This window comes from Vanellus vanellus (assembly GCF_965231255.1).
Source record: "Vanellus vanellus genome assembly, chromosome: 2".
NCBI classification, from domain to species: Eukaryota; Metazoa; Chordata; class Aves; order Charadriiformes; family Charadriidae; genus Vanellus; species Vanellus vanellus.
In genome coordinates this window covers 87,714,616-87,734,912 of record NC_138906.1, presented here as the reverse complement: position 1 = coordinate 87,734,912, position 20,297 = coordinate 87,714,616, and the positions used below count along the sequence as shown (strand labels likewise).

The 20,297-nt window shown below is 46.3% G+C and overlaps 1 protein-coding gene across 1 annotated transcript in view; it reads right to left on the bottom strand.

The window, feature by feature from the left end:
* Positions 1-3,532, bottom strand: part of MYO10 (myosin X) — a gene marked incomplete at its 5' end in the record, with an annotated part of 170,062 nt that extends 166,530 nt beyond the window's left edge. Inside the window, 2 exon segments of the mRNA XM_082479786.1 lie at positions 3,456-3,479; positions 3,482-3,532. Coding sequence (XP_082335912.1) covers positions 3,456-3,479; positions 3,482-3,532 — 75 coding nt within the window.
* Between the last annotated feature and the right edge of the window lie 16,765 nt (positions 3,533-20,297).

Genomic DNA, 20,297 nt, shown 5'->3' with positions numbered 1-20,297 from the left:
CACAGAGTGTCTGCTGTGCCTCAAAGGAGACTACCCACAGTTCTCAATAAACCTCTGTGGAACGTTAGAGAAACATCAGTGGGACCTCAATGATGATGCTGCTTTTATAATGCTCTCCTTCAACACCATCTACCCACACATGCTAGACTGAGGGCTGGAGACAAAGCTGTTCTTCCCTCTTCTCTTCCCATTGTGGAAATTAAGTGGGGGGAGAGAATAATCCTTTGTCTTTTAAGCTCAGCAGCAACTAAATGCAATGGATCCCTGCAGCCACCGCTATGCGTACTGTGCCGCAAGCTCCCCAGGAGCTCAGCACCAGCTCAGAGGGCAGGTTTGGACATGATGACCTCCACAAGTCCCGTTCCGCCCCCCCCCCCCAGCCTCAACCACTCTCTGACCTCAGCTGGACCAGCAACCGCCACCCTCCTCCAGTGACAAGGACAGTGACCATGGTTCAGCGTGACACACTGTTTGTATAGGGCAAAGTGACCCCCCAACAGAAGGGGAAGAGGATGAACTTGACTTCTCCATCCACTTCCCCTGTTGCCCTGCCTGGTAAGCACTGCTTGGGAACTTCAGGTGCTAAAAAAGCAGTTTGAGTTTCCCTCTCCTGCCTTTTTTCTGCAAAATTTCCTTCTGTTCCTTCTCCTCTTGAAATGACTCTGCTCATTCCCTCATGGCATACATGCCCTTTTAGCAGGGACACATTCTCATTGGAAAAAAGAGGTCTGACCTCGGCTACCACAGGAGACTGCTCCCTTGTGGGCACCCTAGCTGTTGGTAAAACATAAGGGAACAATTTTTTTCAGGCTGTTTTGAGCAACACAGCCGAATGGCTCTATTGCACACATCCATATTTTTAACTCTGAGTATGGACCTCCGGGATTTCTACAGGTGTTAACACTTTACGTATGGAAATATGACTATCTAACTATACTGGAAAAGTTACGATTCCACAACCAACCTTCTTTCAAACACCAGAAGTAAGCACAGATCAATCAACAGCCTGAAATATTGTTTAGAAGTCTCTGAAAACACTTCTCTGTATTTAGAACGCAATTTTATAATTACTTTAATATCTTCCAGCAATAAAAGCATTTTGGGGGGGTAAGTTCCAGGGACCACTCTTCCAGCCTAATTCTTTCCTCAGAATGTGGGTTTTTTTTTTTAACTGGCTGAGTCAGAAAACTGGGATAGGGATGGTGATCAAGGCTCCTCTGGAGACAGATACAACCACTTGTCATCCTAGAAGAACAAAAGACAAATAAGAAATAGCAAAGGAAGGACACCGGGCAGCAAGACTGAGAAGTCAAAAAGCCGTTAAGTCTCGGACAACGGCAGCATCAGCTGGTTGGCAGGAGCTTGGCGTTATCCCACGTCACGTTTAACGCAGCAAGTCCCAACAGGAGCGCCTCCTCTGCGAGGTGCGCGTTCCATCACTCCAGCAGTATCTCACCCCATTGCCTCCTCCTGTTCCAGCAAGCGTCGTCACAGACTAAGAGCAGGTTACAGTCAGCACCTAGCTATTGAAAAATATGGAAAAAGTAGTAATGCAGGGTAGTTGTTTTTTTTTTTCCTCTAACACCTTTTAGTTGTATGGTGGTTTTCTACAACGGCCAGACCTGAAGACAGTCCTGCCTCCAGCGCAGTGGATGAGGTCTTCTTGGTAACGCTGAGAAACGACCCCTATGAAGCGCCAGTATACACATCCTTCTCGCCTACCAGCTTTTCTCCCAAAACACAACACAAGCGGAGTCACGTCGCTGCCGAAGGAGAGCGGAGCAGACCAGGGCTGCTACCTGTTCCTTTCACCCAGCTTCCTCCGTCTTCCGCACCCTGCGACTTATTTTAAGGAGCACAATAATTCCCCCAGATAAGTCAGCAAATATTTTCTTAAAGAGCAGCTGCAGGATGTCTGCCTCGCACAAATTAAATTACCCAGCTAGTGGCTCGATCCAGTGCCTTCAACAGACGTTCTTCTTTGGCAGCTGGGCCGGGCCCCGTGCCTTACTGCTATTGTGCCTTACGCTCCCTGTATATGCGATTTACATACGCTCCACTCCGGTGTGAGGAAAGGAAAATGTTTATACTTATGGGTGGGACTTTGGATGCGGATTAAAGTCGAAGCGCTGTATTTACTGATCTTTTAAAGTAATATCAACACGTTGAAAGGCAGTAAGAGTTCTTAAGAAAGATCAAAGTCTGCATGCAGCAACCGCGAATTAACATAAATACATGCTGAAATACTAACACAGACTAGCAAAATTTACTTGCTTTTTCCCTGGGGCAAGTAATTTTGGCTAATAGGGGAGTCAAAACCATTAACTCTCTTTTTCACCTTTATGTAGGGCACGCTACTGTACTTTGTGTCAGAGCGAATGACTCTTCAGATTAATTTTGCAAGGCTAGGCTAATGCTACCATATTGCTCATGGCTTGCAAGCTTTTCAAAGGCGAGGGCTACATCCTCTACAGTGGGAAAATAAAAAAAGCAATATTACTACTTAACTCAGACATTTTGAAAATTAATCCTGCATTTCTTCCTTCTTATTGCACTTGACAGAACTTTTGTTGTCTGACAAACGAAAACCTAACAAGCAGCAAGGTGCGTGACCTTCTTTTATTTGACTAATTACTATCCCGGTAAACAGATCACCTATTTTTCTTGTGGCAGCATCAACAGCAGCACCGACAACACACGGGAAGTTACTTCACGAGGGCGAAGGACGCTTCTGCAGCTTAGTCACAGCCCTGTAAAACAGATGCCTGGCCCGCATTTTACAACCCTGACCGTGCCACCGCTCCAGCAAAGGCTGCGACGAAAGCGCTGGTGCAGTCACTCACCAGAAGTCACAGCCCAGACGCACGCGGGGCCAGCAACCTACAAGCACGACACACACACGCACAGGAGCGGCCGCATTAACACTGGACACCTTATGTCCCTAAGGCTGTGCCCACGCCAGGCGGGCTGAACCCAGTTCACAGACCGGGGCCGGGACACACACACACACACACACACACACACGGCCGCGGCACCTCCAGCCCTGCCCGGCTGCAGCGCCGCGCGCCCTAATGAGCCCCAATTAGCGCCCAGCGCCCCCCCGGCGGAGGGCGGCGGTGGCGGCAGCAGCAGCCCCCGCTTCAGCTCGGCGGCCTCGGGTCCCGCCGCCGCTCGCAGCCCGCAAAGCTGATAATTTGGGGGGTGAGAGGGGGCGCCGGTGCCCCCCCCGCCCGCTCACGGAGCCCCGACCCCCGAGGGGGGCCGCCCCTGCACCATCCCCTCCCCCCCCCCCCCCCCCGTTGCAAGCCGGGGTGGCTCGGGGAGCCGCGCACGACACTTTTCGGGAGTCCCTCACCGCTCCGCTGCCGGCTCCCGCCCCACAAAGCCACCCCACGCCAGACAAGGAGGAGGAGGAGTAGGAAGAGGGTGGTGGAGGAGGAAGGTCCCGCGCTCACCTCCGCCAAGAAGTTGTCCATGGTGGCCCCTCGGCCCGTCCGCCGGTGCGCAGCGCCCGGCCACAGCCGCGCACCATGTGCCGCCCGGCCCAGCCCGGCTCGGCTCGGCCCCACCGAGCCGCCTCAGCCGCCGCGCCGCTCCATCGCCGGCACCAGCCCGCAGCCTTTGTCCGCCCGCCCCCTCAGAGCCGCTCGCCCGGGCGGTCCCGGCAGCACATAGCCGCCGCTGGGAGCCGGGGGAGGGGGGTAAGGAGGAGGAAAAGGAGGAGGAGGAGGAGGAGGAGGAGGAGGGAGGAAGAAGGAGGCTCCCGCCGCCGCCCGCTCCTGCCCCGCGGCCGCCCCGTCCCGTCCCGGCGCGGCGGGGGCAGAGGCGGAGCCGGGGCCGCGCCGCTCCCTGCGCCGCGCTCGGCCGCGCCCCCGCCCCGCCCCGGCGGGCAGCGACCCCCGGCCGCCCCCCGCCCCCAACACCCCGCTCCCCTCCGCCACGTCCCGTCCCGTCCCGTCCCGTCCCGGTGCGGCGGCCCCCGGCGGCTGCTGGGGGCAGGGGAAGGGGCGTCCGAACGGGGGGGAGCGTAAGGCGGGGGGAGGCTCGGCGCCGGGGGGAGGGGGTGAGCTTCGCTCCCGGGTTTTTGCAAGGCGGAGCACCGCCGTCCGGCAAAAGTTACCGGCGGAGTTCAGCGTCTCCTAAAGAATATATATATACCTGCGGGCTAGCCCTGCACGCAGCAAGCTCGTTGTTGGGTTTGTGGCAAAACCTGTGTTCCTTTCCTAAATACATACTGCCACTGCCATGACTTTGGCACCGAGAGAGCAGCACGGATGGAAATAGCCTTCGGGCCACCTCCTAGGGATGCGCTGGGCTTCCTTCAGCAGCTCATTTTCTGAGTTTTCCCAGTCCTTTACGTTTCTGTTTTTTGGTTTGTTGTTGTTGTTTGCTTGGTTTTTTGTTTGGGTTTTTTTTTTCGAAACGGTTCTCATTTATCATTTTGCGCTCTGGCCCTGTGGTAAGTCACAGCGCAGGAAGCAGCGTAACAAGAATCAAATCTTGAAATACATTTTATTAAAGCGGGCCTATTTCACTCGCATTACAGGATAAACTGTAGTAAAAAACAAGTTAGAGCCATAAAGAAAGTGAACGCAGTATTCAGTCTTTCGTTCGCAGGCAGAATCTTAATGTCGCTTTGGGAGCTTGAGTGTGTGAGCAGTGATGCAGGAGACCAGCCCTGGATATCAGAAATAATCACAAGTGTGGAACTCTCATTTTTTTAAGTTGTCATAGGAGCTAATGTGTAGAGCACAACAAGCACTGCTAAAAAAGCAAGTTTAAGAATACATACACTGCACAAGGAAAACATTCTTTCATCTTTGTTTCCATTTATCTAGTGTCCAAAACAACAACAACAACAAAAAACAACAGAAAAAAAAGAGGAGAGCAGGTAAATGAGATTTGGCTTTGAGATATGTAATATCCAAAATAGGGTTCTGCTGGTCTTGGAAGTTCACAGGAGACATCCAGGCAGACTGCTGTGCCATCAAGGTTAGAGCTGGGACAAACCAGCACAAGAGGGGCCTTCTGTCAAATAGGTACCTGCTGGAGCCTGCGTGGGGGCTGTGGCTGCTGGCTCCGTCAGACAGAAACAGGCTGGGGTGAAGCCTTCAGGAAGGCAGCAGCTGCCTTGGACATGGTCATCTTCTATAGATCAGCAGCTTCTCCCAGGTCACCTTGCCGTGGCCAGCCACAACGGCTCCTGGCAGCAAAAGCAGAAACGCTTCCCACCTTCTCGGTAGCTCAGCGTAGTGTCCCCCCGGCAGCATCCCTTAGGAGACATCCCAGAAGACACCCTGAAGCCTCCTGGGGGCTGCCTGGGGAGGGTCACTTCTCTTGCCAGCCATCCCCAACTCCCCCCAGTCTCTACACCCAGGTATATGGTTCATACCTTCCTATGGTTGCTTCGAAACTCAAGGTTTGCCCAGGATTTCACCTGAATTCGCCTGTCTACACAATACCAACTCACAGTGAAGTTACTCTGAAGAGTTATTCCACTGTAGATTATATGGTATAAAACTGATGTGAAAGCTCTGTAACTCTATTCCAAACTACTGCGCTTCCAAAGTTACTCCAGGGGAGTGGTTTTTTTGCCACAGTCACTCTGCCAGAAAGCTTCCCCACTCAGACAAGCCCGAATTTGGGGAGGGCTGAGTCAGATCAGGGGTATTTATTAAGTTATTTTGACTTCTGATTGAGTTCTTCGTTTGACACCATGCTATTGGAATGTAACACGCATGTCTGGCTACTGCATTGCACGTACTCAGGTCTGTGAAGCACAATGATGTAGGAATTTGTGAAAACTTTGAATCTGTCATCCAATAAAAGCAGTCTGTGTTTTTTTAAATGAATATTGCAGTAAATTGCAAGAAACCATTACCCATAGAATAGGACCAGATTTATGCAGCCTAAAAATATATCACAGAAAGAATGAGTATTCTCTTGTGGCGTGGATGTATTGCAAAAGACTGTAAAACTCTTAAGACTTTTCTTAGGATTTAGAACAACTGCAAAGAAGCACGAGCAGGAGGGGTCTAGGAAGAGGGATTTGGGAAGAACAGGGGAAGGGGAGAGCAGCTTGTACGCTCACTCCAACAAACGTGTCCCTTTTTTCCTTCGTTGTCTTCTTCTGTCAGGCCCGCTTGCGGTTTGTAAGGGCTAGCATCTGTGTTTCATAGGAAAGGGGGATTGAAACACGGCGTTTCCTTTTCCCGCTCTGAAAACGACCCCACACTGGTTTCTTACTCATTTTATGCAATTGTTTTGGGATTTGGAAAACCCCACAGTTATGCTGTACAAAGCTCCATACATCTATGAACATCTGGGGACTTGGCCAGTTGTGCACAGCTCCAATTTTCTTTTAATCAGTGGAAATTCCTTCGCTGATTGTGTGCCTAAGGTAAATTACTTCCTTTTGAAGCTGCTCACATGTGTGCCGGCTCAGTTTTCAGTCCGGGTAAGGGCCAGAAACGGACGGAAGGCTCAGCTCCACCTCCCTATGAGACTCCTCCTCACTGGCCATAAAGGTCTTCCCACCTTGTGCGGGTGGTCAGTGGTGAGGTGGCTGACCAGCGGGCCCCTTTCCCCCAGCCTCTCTCTTGCTCCATGCAGTACACCTTTGGCATTTGCTAGACTGGCTTTCCTCTCAGCCTGTCTGTTAGACCGTTCTATTATTCCTCACCTAAATTCGCTGCATTACATGGGTCAGGTCACATCTTCACCCAGCTTTTCTGACCTTTCTTCCCTCTCCCAGTAGTTGCTGAAGTCCATATTTGACCCAAATGTCTGACAAAAAGACAGACATCTCTTCCTTCCTCAGCTCCAAAGTAATCTTAGCAGCTGCAACTTTCCTAAGACCCTGGACTTTTAAAACAGATTTCAACCACTTCTCCCTCTATCAACAACTGGAAATCTCCCATAGCATGCATCTCACTCCATTTCTGCTCTGGAGGTAAAACCAACGTAAGTTGACTGAAGGTTACCGTAAGTTGACTGAAGCCCAGTTAGGTATAAATCATATGTTTCACCTGAGCCGTGTTCCTTCACTGGGAATTTCCACAGACCAAATTTGTAGGACATTTTTCTAAAGATTTATTGCACCTGCATTTATTACAAAGTTCATAGACATGATTGCATCTCAACAAACCATTAACTCATTCAATACCTCGAGCACTCTTGGTCAAATTCTAGACGTCCATTTTTCAAAGTAACCTTTCCCCCCGTTCTCATCTACCAAAACAGTCAGGGCACCGTGGGTGCTGTTGGCTCCTCAGGGCTGGGAGCGTCGGGGGCTCCCCAGGGTGGGTGGTGGCAGACCCCGGCAGCCAGGGCCCATCCCACCGCCCCAGCCAGGAGCAGGGCAGACGGGGGGCACCGGGCCACGGGCAGGTGGGGGCAGCCCTCGGGGGGTGGGCAGGGACCGTCAGGGCTTGCGGTGCCCTTGGGGCCATGACAGTACCTGTGTTTGAAACCAAACAGGTTGTTCTGTTGCAAGCCCCATGTCTTTGCCGTGTCTCATTGTCCATGGTGATGGTTTCTGTGCATTTCACAAATCCGGCCCCCTGTTCAATTAGCAAACCCTCACTCGATTGCCCCAACCTTAATATAAAATCTGTGGGGGGCATGTTTATCCCAGAAATCTTTATATTCAATGATTATTTAAAAAGGCTGATGAGTTTTCACTGAGGGCATGTGATGCTTTGTTCTTGCCTGACTTACCTTATTTTTATAGTTGCCATTTTTCCACAGTGGTATCATTGAACTGAGATGATTTTAGCTTTTGCATGCCTGACAGGTTTATGGCACAAAAGCTTTCCCTCTGCACCACCCTCTGGAGGAGCTTTCCTTTCCCTGCTGACCACACTGAGGTAGGTTATATCTGCCTCACCCCACGGCACCGCTGTCCCTTCTGTCAGACATGTGGATTGTTTCCAGTCGAAGAATTAAGTGATAGATTCAGTAAATTCAATCTTATTAATTAAAAGGACCTTAAAGTTTTCGTCTCACCAAAATGGAGCAGCGTGTTTCTTTACTGCCAGTTCAAGGCCTCATTTCATCCAGTGCTATCTCCAAAATGTGCTTTCAGATTTTTCCTCTTCGGGTCTTTGTCCGTGGCATACTTCATATTCAGAGTGGCTTTGCATGTGGTCTGCATTTCTGGTAAGAATTCCTGTTTCTTTAAACTTACTCCAGAAGAGTAGTTTAACCACTACTTGTGTTTATTCTCCGGAGCCGCTGTTGCACTCATGAGCTCCAGTCAGGTTTCAGCTAACTAACTTTTGGTACGCAAGATGTTTGGCATTGACATTGTCCAAGAAAATATCAGAGTTCAAGCGCAAGGCGTTGTGGGAGAAGCAAGTATTTCTGTAGTGGGTGACCGTGCAGGCAGACTGCTAGCACAGAGCACAGTTTGCTACCGCACAACTTTTGAAGGTGCAATGAAAGAAAAGATTGCTCCAGCCAAAATTGTCATGATCCGTGCAGAGCAAAAAACCCAGATTTGTCATGTTCTTGTCCATCCTAACTCCTTCGCAAGCATGTGCTCAGGTTCCTAAGCCAGTTCCAGGTCCTGGTCCTAGCTTTCCAAATAACGAATGGATTCTTTTCAAGTGAATTTCCAACAACTGGGCTGGACAGCCGCCCTCTTTTTCTGAATCTGGCTGGTTGTAAGCCAGCTCTCCCCATGCGCTGGACCGGGGAGCTCAGCGTCTGACTAGCGGTCGTGAACTCCTTGAGATGCGAAGTACTTTAGCATTAGGTCCAGTTATGCCGAACTACATCTGGCCGGGATAAGCCTAGCCCTTACGCATGACAAGCAATGGATCAAATTAATTGTTCATACTCACATATGAACTTTAGTTATTAACCTCTAGGAGTAATAAATAAACAAAAAGTGAAGAGCTGGCAGATTTTGTAACAGCTTCATTTATAGCTACTGTAACATAAAGTCATTTCAACATTTTGTTTTTATGTAAACAAACTCCCAATAGGAATGAAGGAAAAAAGCTGGTAGACATTCTTTTGGCTTCTTCAGCCTCCCTCTTTCTTCTGGATCCCAACAGCTTCTTCCATCACTTCGACCTCTTTACACCGTAACTCCCCTGACTGTAGTTTCAGTCCAAGTACTTTTATGGATTCCTGGATGAGACAAAAATAATAACTGTAGAATTCCCACACAACAATCGCAGACATTATGGGTGTGATACCTTCTGTGCTGGTGGGCTGACCACATATCCACAACAGCAGGGCCATTCCTTGGTTGGGGTGCTCAAATCCAAAACTGTTATCATGGAGCCGGATTTCCATATTACGGTGCATTTAGCCATACCTGCTTGGGGTCTGGCGAAGGGCGTTAACTACGTGTTACTATACTCAGTTTCTGGCCAGAACCTTTACCTGGAAGATTCTGAGTTTTATTTTCCACATAACAAAGTGGTCTCTATCGCAAGATTTCAAAATACATTTCACAGACTCCAACCTTTTCTTCCCAATGACATAGAGCCACCTCTTGATTTAACAGCTGGCAGCACACATGTGAAGATGGACAGCTTTCCAACTCCCCATATTTTTACCTATTTCCTGAATTCTACTCAGCCCTCAGGCATTCCCTTTGCAGAGCCTTGCTCTCCCTTGCATATCATCCTTAGGCTGCCTCTTCACGCAGTCCCTTGTATCACGAAGTGACCTGCTTCCTTCTGGGCCCTTCAGGCAGCATCACTGCTCGTGGTGGCATGCTGGTCCCTACGTGCAGCTTCTCTCACCCTCAGCTGTCTGAGCCTCATCGGCCCTTCATCTCATTTAAGATAGCTACTGCATTTCTTCCTCACCAGCATCTCTTAATCCAGCTCTTCTTCTCTTATAATCTTACTTGCAACCTATTCATTTTAATTCCGTGTATCAGTTTTTAGAAAAGATACCAACAGAGAAAGCTGTATTGTACAAGTCCATCGGTTTATCACATAAAGACATCTGCTGGAAGAAAACTAGAGGAGTGACAGACAAAAGCTATCAAAAAACTTGGAATCAGTTAAGGGATAAAGACAGTGGGGAAACATAAGAAAAAGCCTGAAAAAAAAAATGAAAGCTTTTCTCATCTTCTTCTGAATCAGGCTGTGAATATATTTTCCTTGTCTTCACCCAGGAAGCCTGTTTAAAGACACACGCTTAAAGGCAACTTATAGTTGCGAACCCTGCAGTCACGGTTTATGCTCATGTTCATTTGTCGGGTAGTCAGACCTGTGCAAAACGTTACTACCCCTCTCCAATGGTTACCACCCCCGGAGCAGAGCAGAGCCCACCGGGCGAACCGGCGAGGGCGCCTTTTGCTGCCTCCGTGCCGCGTAAGCCAGGTTAGTTCAAAACACTTCCCCTAGCAATTTAAACTAGGTCATCCTCATTTCTACTAAGGCAAACAAGGAACACCCACACTTTCCTTGCCACTGGCGGTGCTACGGAAGGAAAAATCCTCGGCAAAAGGGCTGCAAACCCCATCGAGGGCCACTCATATCTTAAGCCACTGCAGCTGGTCAGTCAGCAAATATAAATCAAAGGCTGCCTTCTCACTTGTGGTGTCAGCCCGCTTTAAACAATGTCCGCACTCTATCCTCACCGTTTATCGCTCCCTCAGCTGTAATACGTGCAAAGGGTAAGCCTGCCTCGGTGCTGGAGCTTGGCACCTTAGAAGTGAGCTTCCAGGTCTCTCCCGCTTCTCATGTTTTGGTTCACACTGGGGAGCAGTCCCACAGCATGCAAACTGGGTGCCCACCATAGGAAATTAAGCTAAAAAGGTGTGCCCCAGAAATACTCTTACCACCTGAAGGGTGTTCAGGACATGGGGTCAGATTAGAGCTGGTCTGAAACACAGCCTCCTGAAACGCACTTGGGGCAGAATCATAGAACAGAATCATTTTTGGTTGGAAAAGACCTTTAAGATCAACAAGTCCTACCATTAACCTAGCACTGCCGAGTTGCCACTAAATCATGTCCCTCAGCACTACATCTACATGTCTTTTAAAGTTTTGGGCTCCTCACTATAAGAAAGACATTGAGGTTCTGGAGCATGTCCAGAGAAGGACAACAAAGCTGGTGAGGGGTCTAGAGAACAAGTCTTATGATGAGTGGCTGAAGGAACTGGGGTTGTTTAGCCTGGAGAAAAGGAGACTGAGGGGAGACCTCATCGCTCTCCACAACTACCTGAAAGGAGGTTGTAGAGAGGTGGGGACTGGTCTTTTCTCCCAAGTAACTGGTGATAGGACAAGAGGAAATGGTCTCAAGTTACGCCAGGGTAGGTTTAGGATGGATATTAGGAAAAACTTCTTCACAGAAAAGGTTGTCAAGCATTGGAACAGGCTGCCCAGGGAAGTGGTGGAGTCACCATCCCTGGAGATATTTAAAAGATGCATAGATGGGTGCTTACGGATATAGTTTAGTGGTGGTTTTGGCGGTGTTAGGTTGATGGTTGGACTTGATGATCTTAAAGGCCTCTTCCAACCTAGACAATTCTATGATTTTATTCTATGATTCCCTGGGAAGCCTGTTCCAATGCTGGACAACCCTTTCTGTGAAGAGAAGTGATGGACAGTGGGTTCCCTAGCACAATGTTTCTCTCTACAGCTACACTCTTACTTCCCTGCACTATTTGCTTGTGTGATGTAGCTGTCAGTTCTCCACGGGTCAGTGCAGCAAATGGGATGGGGGAACCAATCCAAACTTTTTCTTTTGCTTTGACTTCTGTTTTTTGTTTTGGTTTGGTTTGTTTTTTTTTTTTTTTTTTTTTTTGTTGTTGTTGTTTGTTTCTGAAAAGAGCCTTGACCGAAAAAAAGTTTTGATTCTGACTAATTCTCTGGACAAGGGTGCTCTGCATTGCTGCTAGCATTTATTCCTTGTACCAGATCACAGTTTCAAAGAGCCAGGAGGAACAGCCTTTGTGGTACCTTGTGCTTCAGGGAAAGTCTATGCCTTTCAGATATTTAGACTATCAGCCCTGCAGTATAATTAATACAGTCCATCAGTACTCTTCTGTTATAAGTTTCTTTCCGTGCATCTGCCATTGTAAAGAAATATACTTCCCTCTTGCCCCTGGATTCCTCCCTGTGTCTGAAATCAAGAAATCCCATCACAGCACAGGAGAGCAAAATATTCGATTCAAAGCAGACATAATTTCCCACAAACTCTGGAAGGGATTAAAATGTCAACCACACAGCCTTAGCAAGACACTCAAAATGCTGCAAACCTACACATTATAGCAGAGGATGTTCTTAAGAAATGTGTTTAAAACTGTATTTTATAATACAAAAATAAAGTTTGATCATTGCATCCTTTCATAATCAAATTTACAACTTAACAAATCTTGCCTGAAATCCTCTCAAAACCCTTCCTGGTATTGCATTGATGTGATATATTCAATTTTGGTAGCTTAATTTTTTTCCCAAATACACGTGTTCTGCTTTAATATCTTACTCACATGTAATTTTAGGATATGTTTAGGTCTTGGTTGAACCATAACTTTATAGGTTTACTTATTTACTGAAAGCATTCAAGTCAATAAACATGCAATTTCTTTGGTACAAACAAAAGCGAAGTTCCTGGCTTCCATCAGCTTGTTGTCCCAGAATAGAATCAAAAGCTGCTGAGGTAGTTTATGTCCCTATTTAGAAATAGGAAAACCTTTGTTTTATGTACACAGATACTAAGCGCTTGAGCTTGAGATGGTAGAGGAAGTTGGGGAAGTTAGTAAGCCCAGTACTAGCTACGTTCTTGGCATGCAGTCTGCCTGTAGCAGCATTCGGTATTTGTGTTTACTTGCAATGTATGACAATTAGTAGACTGGAAAGACATGGTAGCGATGTTGAGTTCCAGGCTCGTTAAAGGATACATGAGACCATATCTTCTATTTCCTTTGATTCTTATCCCAGCTGCTCTACTCTATACTGTTCCCCTAACACCCATAAAAGTGCAGCAATGCTCATTCGTTTCTTACTCCATGAATTACAGGATTTGCACAGGATGCAGCAGCAAACTGTAAACAGAAAATAAAGTAGAGAACAATTCCATAAATACAGTCATTTACTTTTGCGTAACAAACACAGTAGAAAAACAGCTATTTTTCAACAATATGACTGTAGCAAGTGCCCTAATTCCAATGGTCTTTCAAAAGGAAACTGGGAAATAACTTGTATTTGGATCTTTGCAAATGCTTTCTCAAAACAGTTAACACCTGTGGGGATGCATCTAAGCAAGTGCACTACCAGAACTTCATGCCTTTTTCTGCCCAGCTGCTGCAAATAGGTAGAATTCCAGATACAGTGAAATATAGTGACTAATGACCCCTATTTTCTCTTTTTTTTTTTTTTCCCCCTAACTACTTCAGAATTCCACAACTGGAAAGATTTTTTATGTGTGTTTGTGGGGAGAAGTTTGAATAGAAGAGTGCAGTATATGTGGGTTTTGCTCTTCAGTTATTATGTCAGTAGTTTTTTCCGTTAGAAAACTACTGAATCTTTGCAAGAGATTTTCACTCAAAAGCATCCCAAAGCCTTCTAGAAACCTTGTGACACAACTATTCCCTTCTTCTGCATCTAGCACAAATTCTTCTCCAAGTTTAAAAAATTCAAAGGCGAGTGGAAACCTCTTCAGAGAGGAAGCAAAGACCAACGTCTTCGTGTGAAAATCCCAGCAGGATGAAGTTAGATGGGTGGAAATCATCTGAAGGGAAATCTGGCAAAATGGCCAGCTGAGATCTGGAGGGCTGAGCAGAATAGTGGTATTCCTCCTAGTCACAGTTATCAGAGTAAAAACCGCAGAAAGTCAAGCCCTTGCTCTGTGCACAGGTAAAGCACCGCAGCCACTACTGCTCTTCTGCTGAACAGTAATCTGGCAGCATGGCTCTGCCTTGGCCAAGAGAGGCAATTTCTAAAGTCCTTTCATAGAATCACAGCATCATTTAGCATCATCGAGTCCAACCATTTTCTAGACTCAGTTTCTCTGTGTCAACAAATCCGAAGGATATTTTGTCCCGGCTAAAAATAAAAATGTCTGGTTGAATTCAGAGCGGTCTTTGCTGCTGACCGACCTAAATAAACTTTACTAGCTGAAAGGGACAAGCAGCTCAGCTTTGTAGGTTCATATTTAGTGAGTCAACTTCTGTCTTGCAGTAATGGGAGAAGGTTTCCTCTTATCTTCAGAAAAATAGGTGACTCCTTTCTCGGGAAAAAGCTAACATAAAAAAGTAAACATCAAAAGATAAAACCGAGTGTTGTCAAGAACAAAATGTGTGCTAAATTAGGGCTGTGTGTTTTGTCTTTCCTGTTATTAATGGCATCCTCAGAGGATACTGACTCACTCGATGACTGAAGTGCTTGTGGTTTGGGACCCATCCTGAGCCAGTAATGCTGGAACCAGGGAAGCTCTTCCCTTTTCTTTACATAAGGAAGCTTCCAGACCCAGTCGCCATTTGTTGCAACACCAAGAAACATGGACAGCGAAGGGTTCAAGTTAGGACCCTCTAAAAAGGACCAAAGTATCATCTCTTGAGGTTGCCCAGCTACCGGCGAGATTTTCTAACAGGGAACAATCAGGGTTTCGGCAGCCTTCGAGTCCTTTCCCTTCACACCCAATCAGATCAAGGGTTGGTTTTGCCAGTTGCCACTTCACCCTGTCCCTGTCGGCAGGGATTTGTCGGCCATGGGCACAGACAGACCTCAGCTGTGGTCCAAGGAGCTGAGCTGAGGAGCCAGGCGGGGTGGTTTGTTTGCAGCCATCTAACCTGCCTCCTCTCCAGATTCTCTCTCTGACCTAAACTCCTGTCGCTTCTCTTCGCACAACACCAACGCGCTTGCAGTTGTTTTTCTTTTGTTCCCGGGAAGTGACAGACGAAAGGGCTGCACAACTCGGGCTCAGCGCTGTGTTTACACTGGGGCGTTTCAGCTTGATTAGAAATTCAACTCTTCCTATTACTCAGGTGGCTGGATTACTGCTGTGGAAAGCACCTGCCTTTAGGGAAAGGAGATAAATAATTCAAACCTTGTACTGAAAGTCACCTTCTTCTACCACTGTGCTTGGTGTTTACTGGAACCTTCTGGCAGTCAGAGTCATTGCAGTGTCCCCACCGTGTGACACCGGCACTGCTGAAATGGGGGAGCATTATTTGTAAGGCCTCTTCTGCCTTCATGCTGCACTAAGTTGGTGGTCATGTAGGAAATGGACCTTCCCAACGGTAAGACAATAAAGGGATCTCCTTGTCAGGGTACTTCAGTCGGAATTGTCATTTTATGTTTTCCCAATACTTGGCCTGACCTCAGAAAGGTAGCAATCCAGCTCTAAAAGCATAACTAAACCTCCAGAAAAAGTATGTATTTTTAATTTTACATCTGGCTGTGTAGCAACATTTAATCATTCTTACGATTAAATAGTCTTAGTGGTTTTAAAAAGACCCATGCTGAAGAAACTTGAAAATGAAAAAGAGTTCCGTATTTAGATGTAAAATGTTAATTGTTTGAGAAGTCTGAGCAGGGCTCTGTTGAGAAAATTAGTTATGCATGTGGTGAAAAGATGCCCTCAAGATGCTCACAAGCTAGGAACCTGGTCAGGCACTCCTAGGGTTTTCTTCTCATTCCCTATGTATTCACCTCTTCCTGTTTGTTGCTGTTGCTGATAGGTACCTTTTGTTTCCGAGATATTGCCATGTGAGTGGGCTTTTGGGACTGCCCGTAGCCGTTGCTACGGCAGGGAGTCCTGTGCATACGCAGCAGCAGGCAGTCCGGGCAGAGGTTCACAGACTCACGCTACACGTCTGGCTTGGCGTGATGTCTCAGCTGGATGGAGATGAGCTTGTGCTTAAGTCTGCACTGAACTGGACTGAGTGACAGTAATCTTGCCTAAGGTGGCCAGTAAAACACCTAACTACAGTTTAGCAATAATACCCAGGAACCTGAAGTGACGTGCGAGCAATCTAAAATGTTATTTTTTAAATCCTTCCTGCTTTAAACATTTACAGTAGAAAACAATGCTTATGAAATACACCCGATGCTATTTTTATTTAATTGGAAGTTACTCCCACAGTCCTATTAGAAATGTGCTGGGATTTACAGCTGTGTAACTGAGAGACAAAATTATGTTCAAACAGTTGGACTGCACTCTGAAGAGTGATGCAGTGGGAAAGTAGCTCCAATTTCAGTTGAGGAAACTGCTGCTCAAGCCTCAGTCTGCAACTACTCATTAGTACATGCTGCTTCATGGGCATGGTAAATCCATAAACCCTATCACTTCTGGCTAAGCTGTGCCCATCCTCTATGCTGCAGCTTGGAGAGCCCTTGGAGAGGGAGGTTTTGTGCGACGCTCCTGGTCCTGCGGGTATTCTGGTGTTCTTCTGCACCTATCTGAGCTCTGAGAGCTGCTGCCTAACCTGTGCAATGTGACAGTGCGATGCCACCACAAAGCATAATGCTATGCTGGCACAGCAAGGGAGTGGGTTGGTCTGTAAGAGCGTAAATTTGGCATGGGGCTTCCCAGTTCATACATATCACGAGTGTTTTGTAGTTAGGAGGTGTCTACTGCTTTAAAGCTGTCACTCAGAATGGGTTTCTTTTTTGTTTTGGGGGAATGGGAGATTTTGTTTCCTGAGTGACCTTAAATTACCCAGACTATACAATGGATGGCATGATCAGGACGCTCACAGTGACTACTTCTTCCTCTGTAGTCCTCCCCCAGCATCTTTTGTCCAAACTACATCAGATCCATTCATGAGGTTTTCTTCTTCCAGTCTTACACTATTCCTAAAAAATTCACAAAGGCAGAATTGATATCCCCCAAAATAATGCCAGCAGGAAACAGAATGGAGACTGAAGTATCCTCATCTTGAGAAACCGGCCAACAAAGAGACTATTGTCTACATTTTGTAAAAGTTTATTGTCAGATTGCTTTGACCTCAGCTTTAGACTTATCTATATGTTGCTCTGTAGCAAGATTTGAAACGCTGACAGAACGGCATCAGTGCTCACAATACAGCAATCTCATGACATCTTTTGCAGTTGGTCTTTATGCTCACCACGATAAAACAGCAGCCAAAAAGGGCACATTATGTCTAATTACCCTGACTGAAACTTGGACATTGTGCAGTGGAGAAATACAAATCAGCAAACGGTTTCTTGAATCAACTGCTGGCAGTATTCAGCTTTTGAGATCTTTCAAAATAAAGTATTTATGAAGCTTTTTCACGTAAGAAGGTGCAATCCAGCTTCTAAATATAATCCTTTTTTTTTTTTTTTCTTGGAAGCCTGCCACGAAGGGTCAGTACTGAATATTCCTGATAGTAGCACACAAGTACACATGTAGCTTGTGAAGCAGCTGGTATTTCTTTAGAGAGCTGTGCTTTGTCAGGACCATCGCAGTCTACAGGGATGGTAATGAGATTGAGGTCTGCAGACATGAATAGGTCATCCAAGTAGTGACAGTCAAACAACATCAGTTTTTTAAAGCCTGTAAGTACAGACTTTATATAAAATCAGCAAACGGTCTGTGTTTCTACTAAACTAGGGTGAAATGAAGAAAACACTGCCAATAAGGAAATTCCGAAACAGCCCTTAAACATTCACATCTCAAAACTGGTACCACCGTACTTATATCTAATGACTTGGAGTCCAAATAATTCTGAAGGTAAACTATGTTTTAAAAGGTCTTTCAAAATCAATAGCTTTAGGTACTTAAGGTATGCAGTGATGGAAAATGTGCACTTCAGAGCTGCTTCCTGGGCTGAAACTTCTGCAGTGAGAATGGAAGAACTGATCTCTGAATACAACTTTTTATGACCATCTAATTTTACTTAAACAGAAAAGTGATGATGTACAATGCGGATCTAGTTTTCTTTCACTTGCACTTTTTTCCCCTGCTGATAAGTCCATCTGGTTAAAGAAATCATAAAAATAAAAGACAGAAGCAAACAGGATTCAATTTAATAAAGATCAAAACTGAGATTGGGAGAAATACCATTGTATAGAAAAGCTACAAGATGAACCTCATATAAAATTCTGTGGTAGTTCATAATCTTGCAGCATATCTAGTGACAATGTCCTGCGGGACAGGGCAAAATGAACATAGCTCTTTACACAGGACAACATGACAGATAAGCTATCAGATTTTCATTACAGAGCAGGGTTTTTGTCATTTATACTGGATTTATTATAGTAGTTATTAAGGTCAATAAAGCACGCCATTGACTCCAGGGAAGATGACAAGAGATACAGCCAACAAGCTGTTATTGATTTGTCTCAGGGGCAATGAAATACCCACTAACCCATTCCCAGATCAGTTATTTACTGCTTTTGCTTATTGCTAGATGACAGCTAGCATGACAGGTGTCCTTTATGTTTGTTATGTATAAATATTCTAGTTTGCTGGAATACATTAATTTGAGATACTTCAGAATCTCACAATGCACAGATGAGATGCAATGAGATGCGCAGATATAGATCTGTAGAAAAATTGTAGAGTCTCTTGATTATCACAGAATGATCTTAATAAATGATACCCTCAAAGGAATATAATGGGTATGCATGCTTACATGTGCATCTAACATCTAAATACAAGTTTTCTCCTTTCCCATATGTTACGAAAATTAACAGATGCTAGTACCTTGTCCAATTATAAACAGTGTCAAAATTTTTATTTTAAATTTTGAACAGTGCTTTGATAGTTAGTGGTATCATTGAAAGCCCTTAACAGATTTATATAACACATGAATTACAACCAGCTGTGAATGACAGGGTTGCAGTTCTATCAAAAGATTCAGGTAATGTCAGAAACCAGGAGAGAAGCCTGATTTACTAAAATCCCAAGGGAATTACAGATTGTCGTGGTTTCAGTGGGGATGGAGTTAATTTTCTTGCTAGCAGCTGGTGTAGTGCTATGTTTTGGATTTGGGATGAGAAATACTGTTGATAGTGCACAAATGTTTTTGGTTGTTGCTAAGATCTCAAGGTCTTTTCTGCTCCTCAAACCACCCCACCAGGGAGCAGGCTGGGAGGGCACAAAAAGTTGGGAGGGGACATAGCTGGGACAGCTGACCCCAACTGACCAAAGGGATATTGCATGCCACGTGACATCATGCTCAGTATATAAAGCTGGGGGAAGAAGGAGGAAGGGGGGGGGCATATGTTCAGAGTGATGGCATTTGTCTTCCCAAGTAACCGTTATGTGTGATGGAGCCCTGCTTTCCTGGAGATGGCTGAGCACCTGCCTGCCCATGGGAATTCCTTGCTTTGCTTTGCTTGCATGCGGGGCTTTTGCTCTACCTATTAAACTGTCTTTATCTCAACCCACGAGTCTTTCCTCACATTTACTCTTCTGATTTGCTCCCCCATCTTAACTAGGGGGAGTGGGTGAGCAGCTGTGTGGTCCTAGTTGCCAGCTGGGGTTAAACCACAGCACAGATCTGCAACTTCCACCTTACTTACATACAAGCTCTTTGTGAAGAAATAACGATACACTTACACCTCCTTACCCAGATTCCTTCTCTCAACTCATCCTGCTTCATCATTCCCTCCTTTTCGTGACTCCTCACATCCCTTCATACTGGGGAATTGCTTCAAGTGGCAACTATAATCACCGGCCCAGCTGCCGTTTTGAGGCTCATGAGTCCTATTGTCTGTCTGTTCTATTTTACATTAGTGCTGTTTGAACTGCCCCCTGCAGAAAAGTCAGCAAAAGCAAACGTGGGGCAATTCATGATACACACCAGTTCACAGGCCAGTGAACTGGCTTAACCCATCAGTGAAAGTGTCTGTGCTAACCTCCTGGGCGGAGAAACGGTGTGTCTGGGGTGTGGTATAACCCCTGTCCCGATACTTATTTATATTGAGGCAGGTTCCCAGGACGCACTGACGGTCTGTCCCGCCTTGGTCACCACAGCCCTGGGAGAAAGGATTTCCACCTTCTTTAAAGCAGGAGGCAAGCCAGATCACTCATAAATTTAGCCCTTTTGATGATCCATTTTGCATTTTCCTGCCCAGTTTTAACTGTATGGCACAGTACAGAAGGGAATTTTTCTTCTCAGCGAGTCTGGCAGGTTACCTGTGTTCTGGCTGTGGCGTTCTCATCCAGCCCAACCACGACCCTATAACCTCTGCCTGACAGCTACAGACACGTGGTTCCTTCCATTTCTAGCACGGAAAGAAAAGATATTTAATATACTACCTCTCCCTGTAGAGTCAGGGGACCCGGAAGCCCAGAGGAAGGACCAATTACATATCACCAGCCAGTACTCCAGTAGGTGCAGCCCAGTGCCAATGAGTGACCAGGGCTCC